The sequence below is a fragment of the Patagioenas fasciata genome, chromosome Z, assembly GCF_037038585.1.
Source record: "Patagioenas fasciata isolate bPatFas1 chromosome Z, bPatFas1.hap1, whole genome shotgun sequence".
NCBI classification, from domain to species: domain Eukaryota; kingdom Metazoa; phylum Chordata; class Aves; order Columbiformes; family Columbidae; genus Patagioenas; species Patagioenas fasciata.
In genome coordinates, this window is record NC_092560.1 from 40,847,213 (window position 1) to 40,867,545 (window position 20,333).

Below are 20,333 nucleotides of genomic sequence, written 5' to 3' on the forward strand. Positions count from 1 at the left end.
AGAGGCTTCCCTGCATCCCTGGGGGCATGCCTCTGGCCTTGGAGAAGAGTCTTTAGTTATTGGTTTTTATGCTCCTTCGAACAGATGCAGTAGATTATAATTGGATACTGTGCAAGAATCTTTCAGAAGCTGTTTTGTAGAGTAATGCTCTGAAGGTCTTTGCTCAGTATCAACCTTGTACCACATACCTTTTGAAAGCCTCAGGAGTGGGGGCTGTTTAGCATGGCCTTGCCTCTATGCTTTGTAATCATGACCTGTGCTGACAAACCACAGGGTTCAGCAAGGTGCTGAAGGTGTTCTGGACTGGTAGTTTTATTCACAGGAAATGTTCAAAGTGAGTGTGATTTTACCAAGAGCAGTGGGAAACTTATGTCAAAAATATTGACTCAGATTACCCTTTTCCTACACACAGTTGTCTAGATAATATTCTTTTGGTTCCCTCTATCTATAAAATTATTGGCCATAAAACCTGTCAGTTCTAGATCTTTCAGTTCTATACCTTTCAGATACTGGAGGTTGGATTATGAAGGCCATGGTGAGTAAATTATTGCTTATTTAATTAGAAACACAAGTAACTGCTCATTCAAAGCAATGTCCCAGTGTTATTGAAAGGAACATCTAGTTTATTGCATTTGTGATTCAGAAATACTCTATGCAGACTTTTGAGTATTTAGATGTACCAGGACTAACCGTAAGATATTACCAGGCAGCAAGGATCACACTATCAACTTGATCTCAGAGTTGTTGTTCAAGAGGATTTCTTAGCTTTGGAATTTATATAGCAGCATTGATGGGAGAGGTATGTTGTGAATGCCAGGACGCTGCAGGCACCCACAAAGCTTTGTTGCTTTGTGCAGCCTCACCTGGGACCTGCACTCCCATTCTAGCCCTTGCCTATGGTCCACAAACCTTCCTGAGCTCAGCCCAGGCCCCTACCCCTTTGAGAGCCTTTCTGCAGGTAGGTCTGCCTCTGACCCACCCTCCAGTCCTGTTTCTCGTAAGAGCTTCCTCGCAGTCATGCCTGTGCCCTGCCTTGCACCTTCCTGCCCTCACTCACTGACTGGACCTCCCAGGTGAACTCCCTAGACCCACCCTGTCACTGTGCATTTGTCTGATGATCAGCACTGTCAGGTGACCCGTCCCTGTCAGACCCCCTGCTCTGCTCCCCCTACTTGCTGCCAGGGAGGGACACTGCCACGCCTGTGCTGGGGCCACCCTTGGCTGCCATCTCACCTCCTCTTGGTGAGCAGCTGCACTCTTCCTGCTCCCTAACAGGATAGCAGATAATGAAAAGCAATTCCAGAGGTGTTTTTTTTTTAAAAAAAACATTTATTGACAAATGCCACTTTACGTATTGCCTTGAAAAGTCAAATATCAATACTGTATTGCACATAGTTTACAAAATCCCCGATATTTTCTTGTGTTTTTCAGGAAAATAGCACTAGTCCACACTATTATTTTTTTATTAGCTGAGTAGCAACTTCAAGACCAAGAGGTCTGGCTTCTTTGTTTAAGGATAGGATCAGAAGTGTACTTTTAGCAGGCCCCTGGAAAGAAAGAAAAGTAAACTTTAGTCCTTGTGAGAAAATTTGCAAAGAAGTGCTGTAACAGCCTTTTAGCCTTCAGTGAAGCTGTAGCTACAATGTGCCTAGGATACTTCTGAATCACAGTAAAACATTAGAATGGGGGGGTTGCAAAAGTTGCTGTTTGGATTGCTCTGTTTGTTGGCATAGCACTTGTGCAGGCTTTGCTAGTTCCAGCTGACCATAAGTTTCCAGCTTACATGAGCACCTGGACGTGAGCCCACAAACCAGCTCCCCTCCCTCTGCTACAGTAAGCAATATGGAGGGGCAAGGTGCAGGGGTGCCCATACCAATCTCATAATCTTGGATGATGCCAGTACCTGCTCTGTAGTGGAGGACTGACTCACACAACAAGATCAGCTCCCATGCCTCCAGAAAAAAAAGTTCTCACAAAATGAGCTTTAGACATGCGTGTGTGTAACACAACTGATGACTTTAACTGATAGCAGATAGTCAGAACCACTGCTCAGAACCCCTCATCTCTGCTACTCAGACTGCCCAGAAGATAAACCATGGTGGAGCTAAGAAGAATGAGGTCACTCCTTTCTGGAGGCAGCTTCTCCTCCTTTCCTGGAGGACAGTGCACAGAGCTAAGGTAAGGTGCTTTAATCCAGGTGGCCTAAACAAGCATTTTGAAGTGCAGAAACACCAGGTTGTTACACCTGTCTCTACCTATTAGAGTAACAAAGCTGATCTTCCTTTGGTAGTGTGCCAGTTTCAGCTTACGGGATTCCTGTAAGGGCAAACATAAGGCTGCGGAACCAGCCTGTAACAGGCTTTCTGCTTTACATGGACTTCCTTTTGAAGCCATTGTCTTATCAGATATAACATGGAAAAAAAAAAAAAAAAGTTGCTAAAAGAGTGGACTTTGATTTGCTACAGTTCTGTTGCATTTACAGCAAATGCAACTACCTACTCTACAGACTGGCAGTGCAGCCATTTAAGTGGGTTTGCTCATCAGCCCGAAGTACCTGACTGAAGCACGGGCTGGAACTGGCCAGACATACAGATTTCTTCCTGCTTCTGACGCACAATGCGCTGAATGGCTGGAGGGAGGCCACGGGGGTTACGTGAGAAGATCAGAGAGTAGCCATCATCACAAGACCCATCCTCCTTTAGACTGCGGCAAGCATAGGTAATGGCGTAGTTGTCATAGTCAGTGTCAATCACCCAGTAGTTGTCACCTGAAACATCAGAACACTCGTGTTCATCGTGGTGGGCAAAACAGAACAGAGGTGGACCTAGTCATCCCACAGGGAGACACCTCACTTCCGCAAATGACAGGAATAGCTTCCCAAAGGATCTGAAGTTACCTCCCACATCCAGCTTATCTCCACGCCTTGAATTGGAGAACTGGGACAAGCACAGCGCGTCTTGACTACATGTTGGTCTCCATGATGCTCAGTGCTTTTCATTTTTGATTTCTTAGGCTAGAAGTATTAAGAACTAGGACTTTCCATGTTTTCTATTACAAAAAAATGGCTTTATGTTTCTCACACGGGGGGCAGGGCATACAGGTTAAGTTTTGGGCATCCAGATTACATTTCCTATCTGAGAAGCCTCAGCAAAGCTTGTCTCCTGTCTTCCAGCCTTGCTCAACTTGCATTTTGTTGCGGTTAATCTGCCAGTACTCAGTCAATGTATTCCTTTCTTATGCTTTAGCAGGCCAGGTCCTGCCCAACGTCCACAGCTGGAGCCCTGCAGCTATGGGAGACTCAGGCACAAAGTATGGAATTTGCAGGGACCGTAACTGAGGTTCAGCATGAGCAATTTCTGCAAGGGGAACTTGAGTTAACAGCTCCATTTTGTTGAATCCAGCTGTGTCTGCTTGAGAAGAACTGTGCCTGGCTACTGGAGTGCAGATGTGAGTCTGCATGTCACCTCCCTCTAACTATGAGGAGTACAAGAATGACTGATCCTCTGCACCTTTATAATGCCCACTGTGGGGCCAGAAAGTATTGCTTCCCTAGGCTCATCACCCTGCTTGGCTGTGCAAAACCCGTGTATGTGTCCCATTGCCTCTAAGCTGCATCTTCCTTGTTAATATATATGGATATATTTGTTGGGTCTGTGAGGAGTCTCTGGATACTGACCCTTCTATGGAGATAAACGGTACTGCTTCAATAAAGAATCCCCCCAAAAAAGCATGCTTTATCTCCACTGAGAGCAGTCTGAGCTCAACTGTTTTTTCTGGTCATATACCGAAACACACAAATCTGGGCAGCTGTAAGCTACTCTCCAGCACCGCAAGGCTGAAGCTGTTCACTCACCACCACTGGAGAGGTAGCTGGCCAGGCCCTGATAGGTCATGTACATTTTTGCTGGAGTGGTTGGGTCAGGTACTGTATATTGAGCAGCCATGTCAGCACAGATCACCCAGAACCTGCAACAAGATCCATAAGACTGAAGGTAAAACCCTGTGGCATGTGGGCTTCAAATGAATGTCCCTCATTCGGGACTTGGGCGAGAACCAACCTATAGTTCAGCACAACTGCCTCAGGCATGGCCGTGGCCTTTCTTCATACAAAGTCACTGTTTGTCATTAAGTAATGCAAAACTGTGACAGTGGCCCCATCACTGACAGTGCATTGTTGCTGTCTGGTCCCCTCCTCTGCTGTGCAACCATGCTGTGACTGGGGCAGTACCCCGATGCTCCTTCAGGTCAGCAGGCTTTTTACCACCCATTTCTGCGCAAGCAGACAGCCACCGAGCAAAACGATGGACGTAATTTTTTGATTCCCTGCTAGCAGTTTGCGGAGTGAGCTGACCTGCATTTGGGCTCATTTACTGTGTCCCTAGGCAGAGTCAGGGAGTTGTCTCTTCTCTCTCTCACCCTTCCTAGCTCTATTGGCACAGGGACATCTGTTACAACACAGAAATAATTACAGGCATTCTGCTGTCCAAGCTAGTTCAAGGCCTTCACATAGACTGTGGGAACCCTGTGGGTGCCCAGACAGTCTGCCTTTGTTGTCAATTTCTTCTAATGCCCTTCTTTGATTGGTATCTGTTTGCCTTGAATACCAACTACATCTTACCATAGTTTGTCAAGCATTATCTGGATTTATGAAACGCTGGAAGGTTCTTCATTCTCTTGCTTGTACAGGCTGCACTTCTCCTTTACCTTGCCATTACAGAAATAAATTCGTGGCAGCCCTGACACCCTACTTGGTTTTTGAAGAAACCTTTCAGAAATCTTCCCACCCACACTATGTGGCATGCCTGCAAAGCTTCATTTGCTCCATGCCAAAATATCCTGGAGTGCTGTGCTGTTATGACTTACAAGGTTCATAGCCATGTCCTCTATGCTATTATTCATGCAGTTAGATAGTTTTGGTAGCTAATGCACAACAAAACTAGTGCTAGCTTACTGAAAGCCCCAGATTTTCTTTTCTACACCCAGAAAGCTATTTAATTCCTTTAGATGCTTTAATTCCTTATAGTAACGATGACCAACAGGCAAAACTCTTAAGTTTCTTCCATCTATCTGTTCAGACATTGCAAGGGCATCCAAGAGTTAACCACATGTTTTCCTCAGAAGTCTGTCCAACACTGCGTTGAAAGATCTGTGAAAGTAATGCTCATTACACTCCTCCTTCTGAATCTCTCAGTGAAGTGAGAGCTGTCCTGCGCTAGCAGTCCCACAGGCTTCGCTAGTTCCTCTCACATGGTTGCAAGTCATGTACCTAACTGCTCCATCATTCAAGTTTCACTTTATAACTGACATCATGCTGTAGTTTTATGGTGCACCCAGACAAGAGCTAGGGTGAGAAGTAACCCAGGACTTGGAAGTCTCTAACCTCTGCCTCTAATGTATTCCCTTGATTGAGCTTCCGTTTTTGATGAAGAAAACCCAGTCATGTTGTGTACTCAGGACAGATCACCTTCCATATTCCCCTTCTCTAACACCTCATGGCAGCAGCTAGAGCTGAAAGTCAAAAGAGCTCACCCAAAAAGCTTCACTCGGCCTTTGGAAGATGCTGTCATAGTGCCATCTTCCTCCACGGTGTATTCAGCAGAGATGTTGTCCTGAAGGAAAAGGCCTTCTGGATCCTTCTTGGCCAGGGCGTACCATTTCCCTGCATACTAACATGAAAGAATATTAATATCTGGATTAATCACTGTAGCAAGATTAGCACAAAAGCAATTTTGTAAACATAGAGCCCTTCTCACTACCCATTGCCTGGCCTATGAAGGAAGTCTGAGTTTGAGTGTCTACGTAGCACACAAGTCCTGCTACACCATCTGGTGAACCCTTGCCTCTGTGCCAGAAGGAGTGGGTGTAGCAGCTCTGCACTTCTGTGTGCACATACTCTCATCACATGAGACATTCCTATCACAGTGACCTTAACACTGAAAGCTTCTCTCATCCTGAGATGCTGGCTGAAGTCAGGCCAGTTCTTCCCTGTTCCCATTCAGGCCCCTGCTTTTCTGTGGAAGATGCCATCAACAATACTAAATTGTAGCCACAAAGACCTTTTAGCAAGCTGTCTGGAGGCAGCCTTGTGGCTGTGGGGGGGCCACAATGGATCTCTGACAGTGAAAAGGATCTGCCCAGCAAAGCAGAAAGTGATGGCTTTGTACACTGTGAAGAAGAAAGGATGTGTTGGGGAGACTAGCAGCAAGCAGAAGAAGAAAATTCATAGGAAAAAATGGATCCCTGAAAATCCCTGAAAAGCTCTATCTAGTAAAATGAAAAAAATATTTAAATGGGTGAATGACAGACAGGAAGGCCCTCCAAAGTTAACATTGCTAGTAGAAATAATGAGGAAAGCAGAACTTAGCTGTGTTAAATTTAGTTCTTCAGGGAAGCAATGAGATCTCTTTGTCAAGTTCCATGCATAAGCCTGAAACACAATGTGTGATTCCCAAACACAGAAGACTGAGAAAAACATTGACTTTTCGAAACTGGGATATTTCTAAAGCTCTCCTCAGACATGGGTTTGCTTTCAACAAGGACAATCTTGTATAGAGGAAGTCCTGGCCCCACTCCAGCTGCAGCTGGAAGTGATGTTTGCTGAGAGACGATCAAAATAGGTTCTGACACACCTGTCTGGATCTTTCCAACACCAAGATAGCCCTGATTTCCTCCTCAGAGGCAGGCAGATTAAATGCTGTGTTTAAACAAGAGCCAGTCTGTGTTCAGGATAGCTAACTAGATAAATTTTCAGTTTGCTATGACTCCCAAGAATGGCTGGTGGTGGATGCAAATCCCCCAGGGCGTGTGTTTGGGCTTTCTCTCGGATCAGGATCTAAATTATTTCACTCACGGTTCCACTCAAAGTTGAGATCTGTACTGAGCTTCAAGCTAATGGAAGATGACATCTAACAGACTAACATCTCTGACTTTCAAGGCCAGCTTTACCATAATGCTCAGAAGGTTAAACAGTTGTGAGAAAAACAAATTACAAGAACAGTGTCTGAGAGACAACATACAAAAGAAGTTAACTTCTGGTGATTAACCCCTTTAGATTAACACAACTCATAACCTGGAAAAACAGTTTATATATGAAGCTTCTTCACATGTACTGTTGCTGTAACCATAATTACCCTTTTTGGATCAAAATTGTCTTTCACAGCAAAAGACTCCACTGCACAGGTCTGAGCTAGGCTGTATTCAACAGTGGAGAAGACCGAGGCCAAGAAAACATACTGTGTGTATTTCATTCTGTAAGACAAAAGCAAATGTGAAATTTTATTTCATGCAGTAGGTGTGGGTAGCTAGTGCTGTGCCTACAGATACATTCTCCTCATTTTAAAACTAGTTTATTTCCAGGCTGAGTAGGCTATTAAATCCTCCATCAAGAAGCCACCATATTGTGGTGCCTAAATCCAGTCAAAACTGAGCATCAATGGTAATTACTTTGCCAGACTATTTTGCTTCTTGGTAGTAGTATTGTTTTAATTACATTTTTACATTATAGATCAACCCAGACTCTGGATACAGTTGGTAAAAACTGATAAAAATTTGAAATTTTTTTAATTTTTTGTTTTCACGTGAATAATAATGTTCTGATGAGCTCTGGCAAAGCACTGTAGGTTGTAAGGATGTTATTTCATGGTGGTTGTCCACTTTGCTTTCAAAAGCAGCAAAGCTGTGTTCTTCATGGCCAGTTCTCATCATCAAAATAGGCTCTTCCTAACTGCCTACTCTAATGGCAAAATACACCTTGTTATTGTCTGCCATCAGACGATTCTCTCTACAATCATAAGAAATAATATTCAGTGTCTAGAGGCTTGGTCTACCATTGCAGCACAGCCACAAGGTAGCCATGGCTTTATTTGTCTCCTTGAGTATCCCAGCTCGTCTGTTTCCCAACACATTTGTTTCTCACACTTTGGGAAGAGAACACCTGCACGTACATTCTTGCAAAGTATTTGGCTCTGAATACCTCTTCTGGTACCAAGATAAAACACAGTTACCTGAAACCTGCCTGCAGCATCCAAGCTAAGCTACCAACCCAGCACTTCCAAACAACTGGGCAGCTATTCTGTTCTCAGCTGCTGCCCTGCAAGCTGCACTTCCTTGCTGCAAGATGTGCTGATCTGACCCTCCTCTGAAGAAAGACCTACCTGTTGGGGTAGAGGTGTCGGAGATCCCTGAGACAACTCTGCTTCAGTCCTTTGGCTGCAGTCAGCAGGACAGTTTTGTGTCAATTGCCCTCCAGCTGCCTTTAAATAATGAATCCACAAAGGCACTAATTGGTTATTTTTGCTCATGTGCCTGAGTAAAACACTTAATCTTGGATAATCCATTATGTAAAAACAGACTGTAATCCTCACACTGGTGGGTCTGACTGCTATACTAATATGAACACAGCTTTTACATAATGGAAGAAGCTGCATAGAAAGCTAATAAGTCTATTGATGTGATTGTATCACACCTTTATCTCATTGAAGTCTTTCTGCTTCTAACACATGTCAGGAGAATAAGCAGAGAGCATTAACCAGAGAAACTCATGGACTATATGTGCTCGTCTGAATAGGCACGTGTTCGTATTTGATAACTTGCATGAAATAGGTATGTAATTAGCTCTTCCGATATATGCACTATCAAATAAAGCTGATCCTTGCAAGAGTAGAAAGGCGTTATGCATTATCTTCTGGGGAAAAAAAAATATTTTTCCTTTACACTGACATCAAAATCTTCAAGTCCTCACTTCTCCTGTGCACATTCTTCCCAGCTTACCTTATCAACATTTCCAGTTACATAAATACTACAGCTCTCTCCTTCACAAGGTGTTCTTCCTAGAAGCCTTCCATGGGGATGCAATAAAACACAAAAAGATGAGAAGGCAGAAACAGCTAGAAAAAACTTTTTGGTGGCAAACTCTGCCTGCTATTCTTACAATTTCCCCAAGTGCCCAGAGAATTTCCCCAACTGCAAAGGCTGACAATGTACTCTTTCTACCCAGGCTCACCTGACAGACTTAAGACTTCAGAGGCTCATCTAGGAGTTGCCAGCACTTGCAGCTGTTTCTCTCACTGGGCCGGTGGGTGGTGGGAAGCCTTGGGCATACCACTAGGGATGACTCTGTGGTTCCTACAAAGGCCTAGGAATCCCAAACCTCCTGGTACTGATCTAGCAATCTGGACATTCAGAGCAAGGCTAAAGCCTTCTGAACGTGTTGGACTTGCTGCAGAGATCACTCTGGCCCAGGAATTCCTGAAGAAAAGCGTGCAACCTCACTCCATAGCTGGTGTGAACCGTACTGCTTTCCAGACTGCTTGTTTAGTGTTGCCCATTACCTAGAAAAGACAGTTCTTGCTTCCTGCCAGAGAAAGCTTTTGGCCTCTGTGCAGCTCACACTTACACTTTAGAGGGAGGCAATAATACTTTGCATGCTCAGAGGGACTGAGCATATCCTGTGCATGCCATCTGCATCGCTTCAAAGGCAACCTGGGCAAGTTCAAAGGGGAATGACCTGTTGGTAACTGTGACAGGAAGGTGAGAGCACCTGTTCTAGGCCAGGGCTGACCAGGATCAAGCACCACAGCATGTCCCCTTCTTCCTGATGGAGGGGCTGCGTGCAGCCTCCATGCCCTCCTCAGCCATGGTGGGGCCACACCATCACAACCTGTGCTCTTGGCTCTTTATAAGTGTTTGTCTTTGGGGCAGGTGAAGCACTTTGTGGCTGGCTTGTGTTATGCACAATGGCCCCTTCTTTTCCCTGGATATTTTGGCTGGCTTTATCCAGGGACACCAAGACCTGGAGGTGTGGTGAGATGGCACACACCCAGCTGCTGCAACGAGGTGCCAGCTGCTTCATGTCCTGGGCAATGTGGATCTACCTTGTCTTTTCTGTCCTTCCTGGATCCCTTGCACACACTGTGCAGCCTACTTTCATCTCCACTGGCACAGTCTCCTTTTACTCCCATCTTCTTCACCAGCAGTATTTACTTCATTTAGAAGTGAAAGTAAAATCAACAGAAAGCCCATTCTTTAAAAAGCATGGCTACTTAAAGAATGACATAAAAAGTAACTCCTGAAAGTGCTTTTTGAGGACTAGATGCCCATGAGATCTTCAAAAGACTTTCCCCAATGCTAAATCTAAGTGCAGAAGTGCACTCTTCCACCCTGACACAGAGATTTAAGAATGAACTGTAGTGTTTTCTGTAAACCAGAAGGGTTTTGAAAAACTTATAACTTCATCTGTTTCCAACAAAAAAGATTAGTTTATATCTGCGTGAGACATAGGTGACACTCAAAGCCATGCTTAGGTGACTACCTAATTCCCCAGGGATTAGAGGCATGTTAATAATAGCTAATCGCAGCACAAGATTTTGCTTGGTGACCATAACATCTGTCACTGAATTATCTGCTGTTCGGTACAAGAAGAAAACAAAATCAAACTAACCTTCATTTTTGCAGTAATATGTTAGTTTGTGCTGGGTGTAGAAAAAAAAAAGGAGGCATCAGAACATTGAAACATATTCCTGGGCCCTTTGAATTTGATGTAATATGAAACATCTTATAGAAACTAAGGTGCACTGCAGGGTCTGGTTGTCAAATAAGATATCCAAGGGCCTATTCCATACCTGCTCATCAAAACTTCCTGGTTTTTAATAGGTGACCTGACCATATAGAACATGTATTCAGTGTCAGCACAAGAGTAACTGGTAGTTTTAATGTCCTGCCGTAAAACAGGTATGCACACGAGATGATTAGTCTTATCTCTGCCCTATCCTATGGAATACAGAAGAAGCAGTTTTGGCTTTCCTACCCTCTAGCATCCCCCCTCCTTCTGCCTTATTAGTGGAATAAGCATAGGGTAAACTACTCTGGGAATTACTGCAATTGCACTCCTGGCTCAGATTTAGCAACGTGTGCTAGCTCAGCAGCTGATAGCACAGTATGAGATCTCTAAATAGCCTTCTGCATCAGGCATTAAGTTCCCTGCTGTCCAGCAGGCAATCAAGCTGTGGACTTGTTTACCAGGGTGCTGGAAAACATGTAGACACATCTTCAGTTGCCCTTGACAGCTATTGTGGTGGTTATCACACCTTAAGTCGGGAGGATTTCCTCTCTAGCTTTAGATCTAATTTGTGCTGCTGAGGACACAGGACTTCCTTCTGGCTTGTCACACGCATGTGACTGCATTGCCAGGTCTGCCAAAGACTGAGAGGACAGTGACAGTCTGCTCTACTCCCTCACCAGGGTAGGAGACAGAAGAAATAAGGCTTTCCCATAGTGGTGCACCACATGAAGACCATTGGCTAAGAGGTTCTCAGTTTCTGTGACTTCTGCTCAGAAATGCTGATATTTCCCACTGAAGAGAGTGATGCAATAAAGATGAAGAGAAAATAATTTGAAGTTCATTCCTCTGTATTTCAAGGGTAAGGTTCTCAGGCGTGTTGCATCATTATACAAAAAACCATCATAAATCACTGCCTTATGACTTTTAAGGCACCATTCAAATACCTCACAGCTTTAAATAGCATAAACTGAAAGGCACCCTTCCCTTCTGCAGTATGATAGTGTCATTCTTGCTAAACATACTGACTGACAATGGGTAGAGTAGAGGCTCGCATGCTCCCATGCACACATCTCAGACACAGACAGACACACATCCCTCCTAGTTTGCAAATGAAAACAGGAGGCTGCTCAAAGCATGGAGGAGTCAAGGAGCCTCAGCTCTGCCATGATGAGTAGCCAGCCCTGGAGCAATGGTTTTTTCTGGGCCATTGTCAAGGGTTTGCCAACAAAACCAAGTTACAGCCCCTCTCCCAAACCCTTCAGCATCCTGCTGACTTGGCTGCACAGGGTGAATACGGAGCTGGCTAAAATCTCTTCTGAAGTGAGATTTTAACATACAAGGATCCAATGGTCAAAGAGACAGATTGGTTTTGTGCCATGCTTCTGCACAACTGTGTGGACGATGGTTGCAGCTTGATCAGTGAGCTACTGGATTTCACTCTCCAAGCCATGACAGTTTCTCTAATGGCCTGTTGCTACTCTGTACCAAAAAAAAAAACATCCAGGCCTGAGGCAACCTCATGGAAAAGAAAGCCTTTTTTACCATCACATGAAGAGTTGGGCATTTTGATTGTTTTTTTTTTTTTTTCCTGGTATTCGTTACTAGGCAAACTGGTGACATGCCTATATACATATCTAGTACTTACTACTACTGAACTGGTCCATTTGCAGACATTGGCAGGTTTATTCATTTTACTTGCAACATTCATTTAAAGATACAGTATTTGTATTTTCATGTCAACCTGCCAGCTCCTGGAGGGTAGAAATCAACCTTTTGGCACAGGAAGCCTGGAGAATGTGCGAGCAGGGTGGCATTTGCAAACATGAGGGGAGTTCAGCTGTCTGAAGCTGGAAGACAATTGTGGGATATTTCCATGGCCTGACATTATTCTTCTCCTGGGGAAAGGCAGGATGAAGGGGACTGTTCCCTTGAGGAAGCCAATATCCCCTACCACATATTGCAGTGTGGCAACAGACTGGAGTTTCTTAATTCCCTGGTGTTATTCCCATGATGCCTTCCAAACAGAAGAGGCACAAAGGATATGTGAGTATCCCTGAAGGTGTAAATCAGGCATGTAGTATTCTAAGTCTGCTGTTTTTCTGTTCATGCAGCAGAAGCAGCTTAACACCAAAAGTGCAGAAATAAATCTATAGGCTTTAACTTGTTGCAAAGCATGATGTAACAGCAGAACATATGTCCCAAATAACATATTGCAGACAGTAAGTGCTCCTTCCAGATTATTGCTTCAGATTGATCCAGCGGAATATTTACAGCTCCTTACATAGCATGCACCTCAAGGTGCTTTACAAAAGTGATACTGCTGGCACAGAGCTTGAGTAGTCGTGGATAAGCCAGGATGTCCATGCCAGCCCTGATGATGGATTTAAAAGCTAAAACCAGTAGCACAAATTACCAAAGCCAGGGGAATCTGTATGTGCACGCAGCCAAAGGCCACTAGCGAGGCATCTGGCCTTAGTGAGCATTAGAGGACAGAGTTTCCATCTGCAACAGAAGGCAGAAAGAGACTAAGGAGGGAAGGTTTAGGTCAGAGCACATCTCTGCACTCCAAGGAGAGGGCAGTTGTGAATATGAGGCTGATTAATGAGTCACAAAGCTAGAGAAGAAGCCAAAGACTTTCACATACTTCTATCTCTGCTTCTTCAGTTGGAGGAACGGACGGTCTTCGTGATATTGCTTTGGAAAAGGGAGAAGAACTGTAAGGTTTTTTTGAAGCTATCAAAGATTATTTTTTATATATATAGAAAGGATTTTATTTGGTTGATTTATGCTTTAAACAGATAGTCTTCTCTGAAGCTGCAAGGTCTGAGATAGGGCAAATCTTCCATAGATAGGAAACCTTACAGTTTTCAACATGGCATGCTTCTTGTCAGTTGAGGGGTCTTAAAGGTCAAAGCAATTTGTTTTACAGATGGTTCAAGAGGTTCCAGTCAACTCTCAGGGTCCCAAAGTGTTACTGCCTCTGTAAACTTGCAACTGGAATACACTTGACACAAAGATCAAGTTTATATCCACTTCAGACTGAGCAACAAGCTGGAAACACTGAAAATTGCAGTGCTGCCTCAAAGTTACTAATGCCCATTAAAAATACTATAACTGCACCAGACTTTGCTGCAGTAAATGAACATAAAGTGTCCCTCTACCCACAAGGAGAGAATGACAAAGAGACAAGATGCAGTGTGCCCAAACACCATCAAACCTCTGCAGGACTTTTTGCAGTTCTGTGCCTGCAGCCTCACCACAGGCAGCTAGGGCCACTCCTGTTGTGACCAGTAAAACATCTGTGTGACCAGCCCTGCTACTGGTCTCTGGAATATGACTACTTACTTCCTCTTTGCTGCAGCACTGTATCTGCCAGTGTTGCATCACTCTTTACACTGTTCTGCTATGTGCACTGAGGCTACACAGTCTCTCTCACCTTCTTCTCATGATTTCTTGACTTGACCTCTTCTTACCCATGGTGGCTGCACTCAGTCCCATAGTTGTGGTTCCCCAGTTGTTCATAGTAATCTGTCCTTTGAGTTAACGTCACTTTATGTGATTGCATACCTATGTCCAGCACTATCAGTTAATTCTGGTAAGGCCTATCACTAAGCTACCTCCATCTTCGTTATCATGCCGTAAACCTCTTTCTAAATTTACCTGTACACATATCTCTCTGAGCATCTTCCCAGCCTGATTTAGTTGTCCTGGAGCAGTTGTGTTGAGAATCACTCAGCATCACCTCTTCCTATGTGAGTAGCCAAAAGCAAATTCTGAAGTACACCCCCTAGGACCTTTTCAGCTTTGATTTGCCCCTACCCAACAGCCCTCCTGGCTTGCAGAAATGCCTCTGTCTCCTAGATCTTCCCTAATGAGAGGCTCAAGGATTTTCCTCATTAACCAATTCCAGAAGCATGTATGGTCATTTTCTTTTGACTTTTGCCCCATGGCCCTCCTGGCTCATCACCGCTCTTTTCAATCACTGTACTTTCCATAGTCCCCATATTCCATCCTAAATTTCAGTCCTTGATTCTTTCCACAGCTTCTCATGGGCTCAATAGCCCTTTTCTCCTTCCTCCTTACTTTATCATCTCTTCTACTTTTTTTTCTTTACTCTCGAAGTTAAGTCAGTTTCTCCATTCCATTTCTTTTCTGCTAAACAATCATATTCTCCGCCTTCCCCATCCCTCCCTGCATTGTGGCTGTGTTTTCCACAAATCACTTCACTTATCTGGGATGCTGCCCTCTTGTTCTGCTGACATATGCAACCCTTTTCTTAGAGCCCCTTCATCATTCTCCTCTGACACTGTGTGAGCAAATCTACCACTGGGTAGATCTGAGCACCAACATCATATTATTCGTGTTCCTTCTTAAAGCTTATTGTGTCCAATCATTGTGTTTCCCCTAATTCCATGCCCAGAATATTTGACAAAGATGGTTGCAAAAGGAGTGCACCTGCTAGGGTTTGGGAAGAATTTAATTATCTTTTTTGTTCTTCAGCTTGACAGGGCATTTGACCTGATATGAAGTAATCTTCATATTCAAGGTTCAGTGATTTGTCCTAAGAGCTTTGGATACAAACTGAAACATTTTAAACTGATGTAGTCTTATTGCAGAAATTGCCATTGGTACTCTGTTGTAATATTTTTTTCTTAACTGAGCCATCTCTCCATAAAATTAAGAGGAGGAGAATCTGTGCATGTTTAAAATGTATAGGAGGATAAAGGCAAGAAGACACAACATCATGCCAGGTATGGTAGACTTACTCAAGGCTCAGGTACATTTCCAGTCTTCTGGCCTGGCAAAGGTACATTTTATCATAGATGTCACTCAAAAAACAACAGCCAGACTTGCCAAATCCTAAACTTTCTTAGCTTAAACTCTCTAGCTCACAGGTGTCAAACATCCAGCCTGTGGGTCAGATCTGGCCCACCACCTTGTTTTATCCAGCCCAGCACTTTATTTCCATGCGGAGCCAGTGCAAAGCTCCTTGTCCCCAGGCTCCTGCATGCACTGGTCACCGTGCAGCGTGTATGGCACACCTTGTGCTGCAAGAGCAGAATGGCAGGAGCTGCAGCCGTAGCTACAGGAGAGCGGTGAGCCTCCCTAAGAAGAGTAATAGGTGAGACTAATGTGGGACACCAGTAACTGCCGTGGGGCACTGAAAGACAAAGAGAGACAAGAATTACACGGGGAGGGGAGCGGTAGTGGGCGGGGAGCGCTTAAAGGTTTACTCTCAACTGGGCAGACATTCCATTTAATTTTGTAATAAATTAGCCATATACATGACCTTTAGCAATGACATGTTATTTCTAAAAAGTACCTGTAAAAAGATATTTTGTAACCGGCAGCCAGAGTCTCACTCACGGATTCTAGACTGTTTTCCATGGATGTGGCCAGCTCTGCCAGGTGGGAAAGGGGGTTTGGAGCAAAGGTGAGCCAGTGTGAGAGGGTCTGACTATTATTTAACCTGGTCCTAAAAGACATCTTGGTCTTTTACTTAGGTGGCACACCATACCATCTTTGGTGGAACAATTTGAATCCCAAAATGTCCAGTAATAGAAAGATTGATGCAGAAGGAAGGCAATTTAATGACAGATGGGAAAGCAGATACATGTTTGTGTTTCAAGGAGAAAAACCAGTATATCTTTTGTGTTATGAGACAGTGTTGGTGATAAAGGAGTATGATGCACATAACCAATGACAAACACAAGGTCCATGGGCCGAATCCTAAAATTTCATTTGTCACTTTGAAGGCAACTGCAAGACTGATGTGACCCTTGGTGAAAATGAGTTTGACACCCCTGGTCTAGCTTCTTACACACTACCATTCCCTTGAGTGAAGTATGATCCAGTATAGCAGGTACTCTTACACCTCCTCTTAACACTAGACAGTTATTGAAAAATATAATAATACTAAAATACTGATATTTATTTTAAAAGTTGGTGAGATTCTACATTTAGGGAGACAGGATTTTCCAGAAATCAAATAAACCAAAACAATTAACTGGAACTAGCCTCATGTTAAACTGATGAGGTACTTTATGTGTCTTATCAATTTACAGAGCTTGAAAGCATTTTGGCAAGCCAACTCAGCATGCCTATTGATTTTTGCTTATGCAGAACACACTACTATCTAAAACAAAACTTTGTATTTACGTGTGTCCATAGCACCACCTCCTTTCTGTGAGAAGCATTCAGATTCAAATATCTTGTTTTCTGCAATTCACCAATGCAATACTTACATTGGTATGCTAATTTTAAAGTAATTCTCCAGAAGAATTAATAAGGAGAGGGCTGATGTTCCTTGGTCATGACAAGATGGAGCCAACATTCTGGCCAAAATAAAATCAAAATTTTCTGAGAGTTGTCCACGTATTAATTTAAATTCTAAAGCACATTGCTCACCCTTTGCAATTGAACTGCCACCTGCACTTTCCCCTGTCCACAGTAGTGCATGGGATTTATACTTCATTACAAACATTTAAGGATCCTGGTAAAATTCAGATATCACCTATCCAGCCAGCAAGAAAACAGAGCTCTAGCATAACCAGTTACTGCTCACACTGCATTTTCTGTGGACCTAGGATTGTCACTAAGCAGTGTTCCTGTGCTCCAATGCTGTATTTCTGTGTAACAGCCATATTTTATTAAAACAAGTATGAAGCTCCAGTTGTTCTTGCAACCATGCCCCAGCTGACACATGTCCCATTGCTGCCATACTGCACCTCTGTTGGGCTCCTGCCAGCCACAGGCAGGACCCAATGCTTGCCCAGGCTGGGCTGTGGGAGGTTCCTGGTATCTATTCCTCCAGCCCCTGTGGTCTATCTGAAGGCCAGCCCTTCTCTCCGCTCCCCAAATTTGGTACCATTCCCACACTTGGCTGAGTGCCCTCTGTCTCTCATTTGGCTCCAACCACCTTGCCCAGGGTGCCTGGAGGGAGGCTACAGCCATTTCCCACCTCAGGTGGCTCCATTAGCTGGAGTGCAGGTGGGAATGGGGCCTCAGCTGTCCCTGGAATGGGGGTTAAGAGCCCATGTAGCCGGGTCATGCTGTAGTGACATCTAAAGGTCCCTGGTCAGCTGCAGAGGGGAAGGAAAAGCCAGGGGAGGGTGCTCAGCAAGAACCCTCATATTTTGCATGCTAGCCCTCCATGCAGCAAGAGACAATCTGTGTATGGATGGAGGAGCAGACCAGACTTAGGGGACAGTGGAAGATCCCAGCCCAGGAGGTGATGAGAGACACAACTCTGATTCTCGCTGGGCTGCTGTGCCTCCAGGCAGGAAAGCTTATTCTTGGGTACAAGCAGGTGGCATGAGAATATTACTTGGTAAATCAGATAAGCTGCAATCTCGTTATGCTAGCAGATGAGTGGGCCAGAAAGATTTGAGTGTAGCTGTCAATACAACATCCTGTAAGGATAAAGTCTAATCAAAGTAGTCACTTGTAGCTCACCTCTGCACAGCCTATTAGTTAGGAAGAAAATATTGTTCCCACATAGGAGAGGCAAATCATTTCAGATGTAACATCTCCAACCTTTTCAGCGTTGCAAGTAGTATCTGCACCATCTGCTTCGGACCCAGTTCCATGAATGACTATAACAGTACTACTTCTCTTTGGCCGTGCATTTTGCACCACATCAGCTGTATGACTTCACTTCACAATTGGAGTTTTTAATAGTGTCCATGCAAGGACTGGGGAGAGAATGTGATACGAGTTGTAGGAAGTATGGAATTTTGTTCCCAGAAACTCCAGCTCATTTTCCCAGCCACTAACAAAGCCTTCAGGGCAGCTTACGCATGTAAGGTTTCAATTTGAAATACTATTAAAAGGGCAGCCATCAACACCCAAGGGGTCTTATGCAAACTCTGCAATTAGGTTTAAAGCTCTTAGAACCAAATGTGTGCAATCATATATGCTCAGATATTATTATACTGTCTGACAATGTAGCGCAAGTTTCCTGAAACAGCAGCCTCGTTCCCCTCCAAAATCCTCCATTGTCTGCTTAAGTCCAATCAAACAACACTATCTTGTTGCAAGCTGAGACTGTATCCACCTCAATTATCAGTGCTATGCAAACAATGGCTTTAATGGTGCCAACTAAGTTTCCCTGAAGGCCTAGAAAATACATCACACTTTAAATTCTGAGTACATCAGCCCACCACCTTTCTCCAAGGGGTCTGCTCTGGCACTCCTAGCTCCCTTTGCACAGATGATTTCCACCCACCATTCCTATGTGGTTTACTTTGCACTGCAGTTTTACAGCCCTGGCTCGGCTTAACCAATATTGCCTCAATTTCTCTACTTCTGCAGCTATAAACTTCAGTACCTTAGAGCCTTTATTCTTTCCCCTTGTCAAGGGAAAATCTTGTTAAGTTTCAAATCCTACATGCAGAGGAAAGAACTGAGCTTGGCTCTTTCATATTTTGATCCTGGAGTGTTTTGGACACTACTTGTTTTTCTTACAATATTTAAAAAAAACCACATTTGTCTTGAACTCAGCAGAACATTTCATATTGAAGTGTGAATATCCGGGAGGTCTGGATTCAAAAGAGTGCCAGCTTTTGATACAATACGAATAGTTCACCCATTTGCAATTTTTGAGCTCCCAAATCACGACCCAGAACTGCCTACAATGATTTGCATACCCTTTAATACAGACACCAGCTTATACATAGAGGGTAGTAAAGCCATACCATCTAGAAAACACCATATGTCATCGAGCCCAAAGGACCTTCTCTTCAGACACAGGGCATCCTGAGTATATCCTTTGACTGTATACCTCTGTGCTATGATATCCATTTCATAAACAGCCTGATTCCTGTTTTCTTCATTAATTAATCATCAATTAAATTAGTCCCATCTGGCAGGTTTACACTACTGCAAGTGAAGTTTTTCCTGATGTCTAAGCAACAGTTCCCCCACATACAACTGTCCTGAGAGGCTGCAGACTGTGGGAGGATTAAGATTAGCAAGAACACACAATTTACAAAATGGCCTGTTTTGCCCAGTTTTGAACTCGCATTTCATGGTCTCACTCAAACTGTCTCCCACCTTCAAGTCCTCAGCTAGTTCTTTCCCTTGTCTCCAGTCAAAACCAAAGAAAATTTCCTCTTACTGTTTCTGCCATCATCTATACCCAGAAAACTGCTGCAACATGCAAGATCTTGCTGAACAGCCTGCAGCCTCAAGTGTTGCTATCCCTACAGATATCAGGAAATTAAAATTGCCCACTGCCAAATCCTGTGCTTGGGACAGTCCTGCTTGTTGCTCACAAAAAGGCTTCATCCATCCCCATTCTGGAGACCTGGAGCAGACCCCCACCATGCTAGTGCTGTGCTGGTCCTTATACCTCTGTTTGAAGGCAGATGTTGGAGGCACCACTGGCACACATTGCCTCCTCCAAGTCTTCTTGAACAATATTTTAATATCCTGTCTAAGAGAATTACCAGATCACATCTCTGTCATGCTAGTAGAAAGGCATCTAAAACATTCAGTCAGTTGACTCAACAACTTTCCTACTGCACCTCCAGTGATGTGGGAACTGAAAGAGGGAATGGGAAAAAATTGAATTATAAATAAAAAATCTATATATCTTTGTCTCAGTTTCCACTGTTTTACTTGCAATCTTCTTTCTCTCTTAACTCACTTCCCCTATGTTCCCATGCCTTTGTGTGAAGGCATTCTCTCCTTTTTCAGGGGTGGACACAGATGGATCAGCAGATTTCTGTTCTGTCCTCCCTGATGATGGAGACCATCCCTACCTGTCCTCCTC

General features: G+C 43.9%; 1 protein-coding gene across 2 annotated transcripts; it reads right to left on the minus strand.

Moving 5' to 3' along the window:
* Positions 1-1,321: 1,321 nt before the first annotated feature.
* Positions 1,322-8,244, minus strand: LOC136115361 (purpurin). Of its 2 annotated transcripts, XM_071802443.1 has the most exons (6): positions 8,154-8,244; positions 7,131-7,248; positions 5,530-5,666; positions 3,854-3,966; positions 2,555-2,767; positions 1,322-1,547 (listed from the first exon to the last, which is right to left on the minus strand). In XM_071802443.1, the coding sequence occupies exons 2-6, from the start codon at positions 7,245-7,247 to the stop codon at positions 1,537-1,539; spliced, it is 591 nt and encodes a 196-aa protein (XP_071658544.1). In that variant the 5' UTR covers position 7,248; positions 8,154-8,244; the 3' UTR covers positions 1,322-1,536. The 2 variants fall into 2 exon arrangements, with proteins under 2 accessions (XP_071658544.1, XP_065717502.1); XM_065861430.2 differs by lacking the exon at positions 1,322-1,547 and having other exon boundaries at positions 2,541-2,767.
* Positions 8,245-20,333: the final 12,089 nt, after the last annotated feature.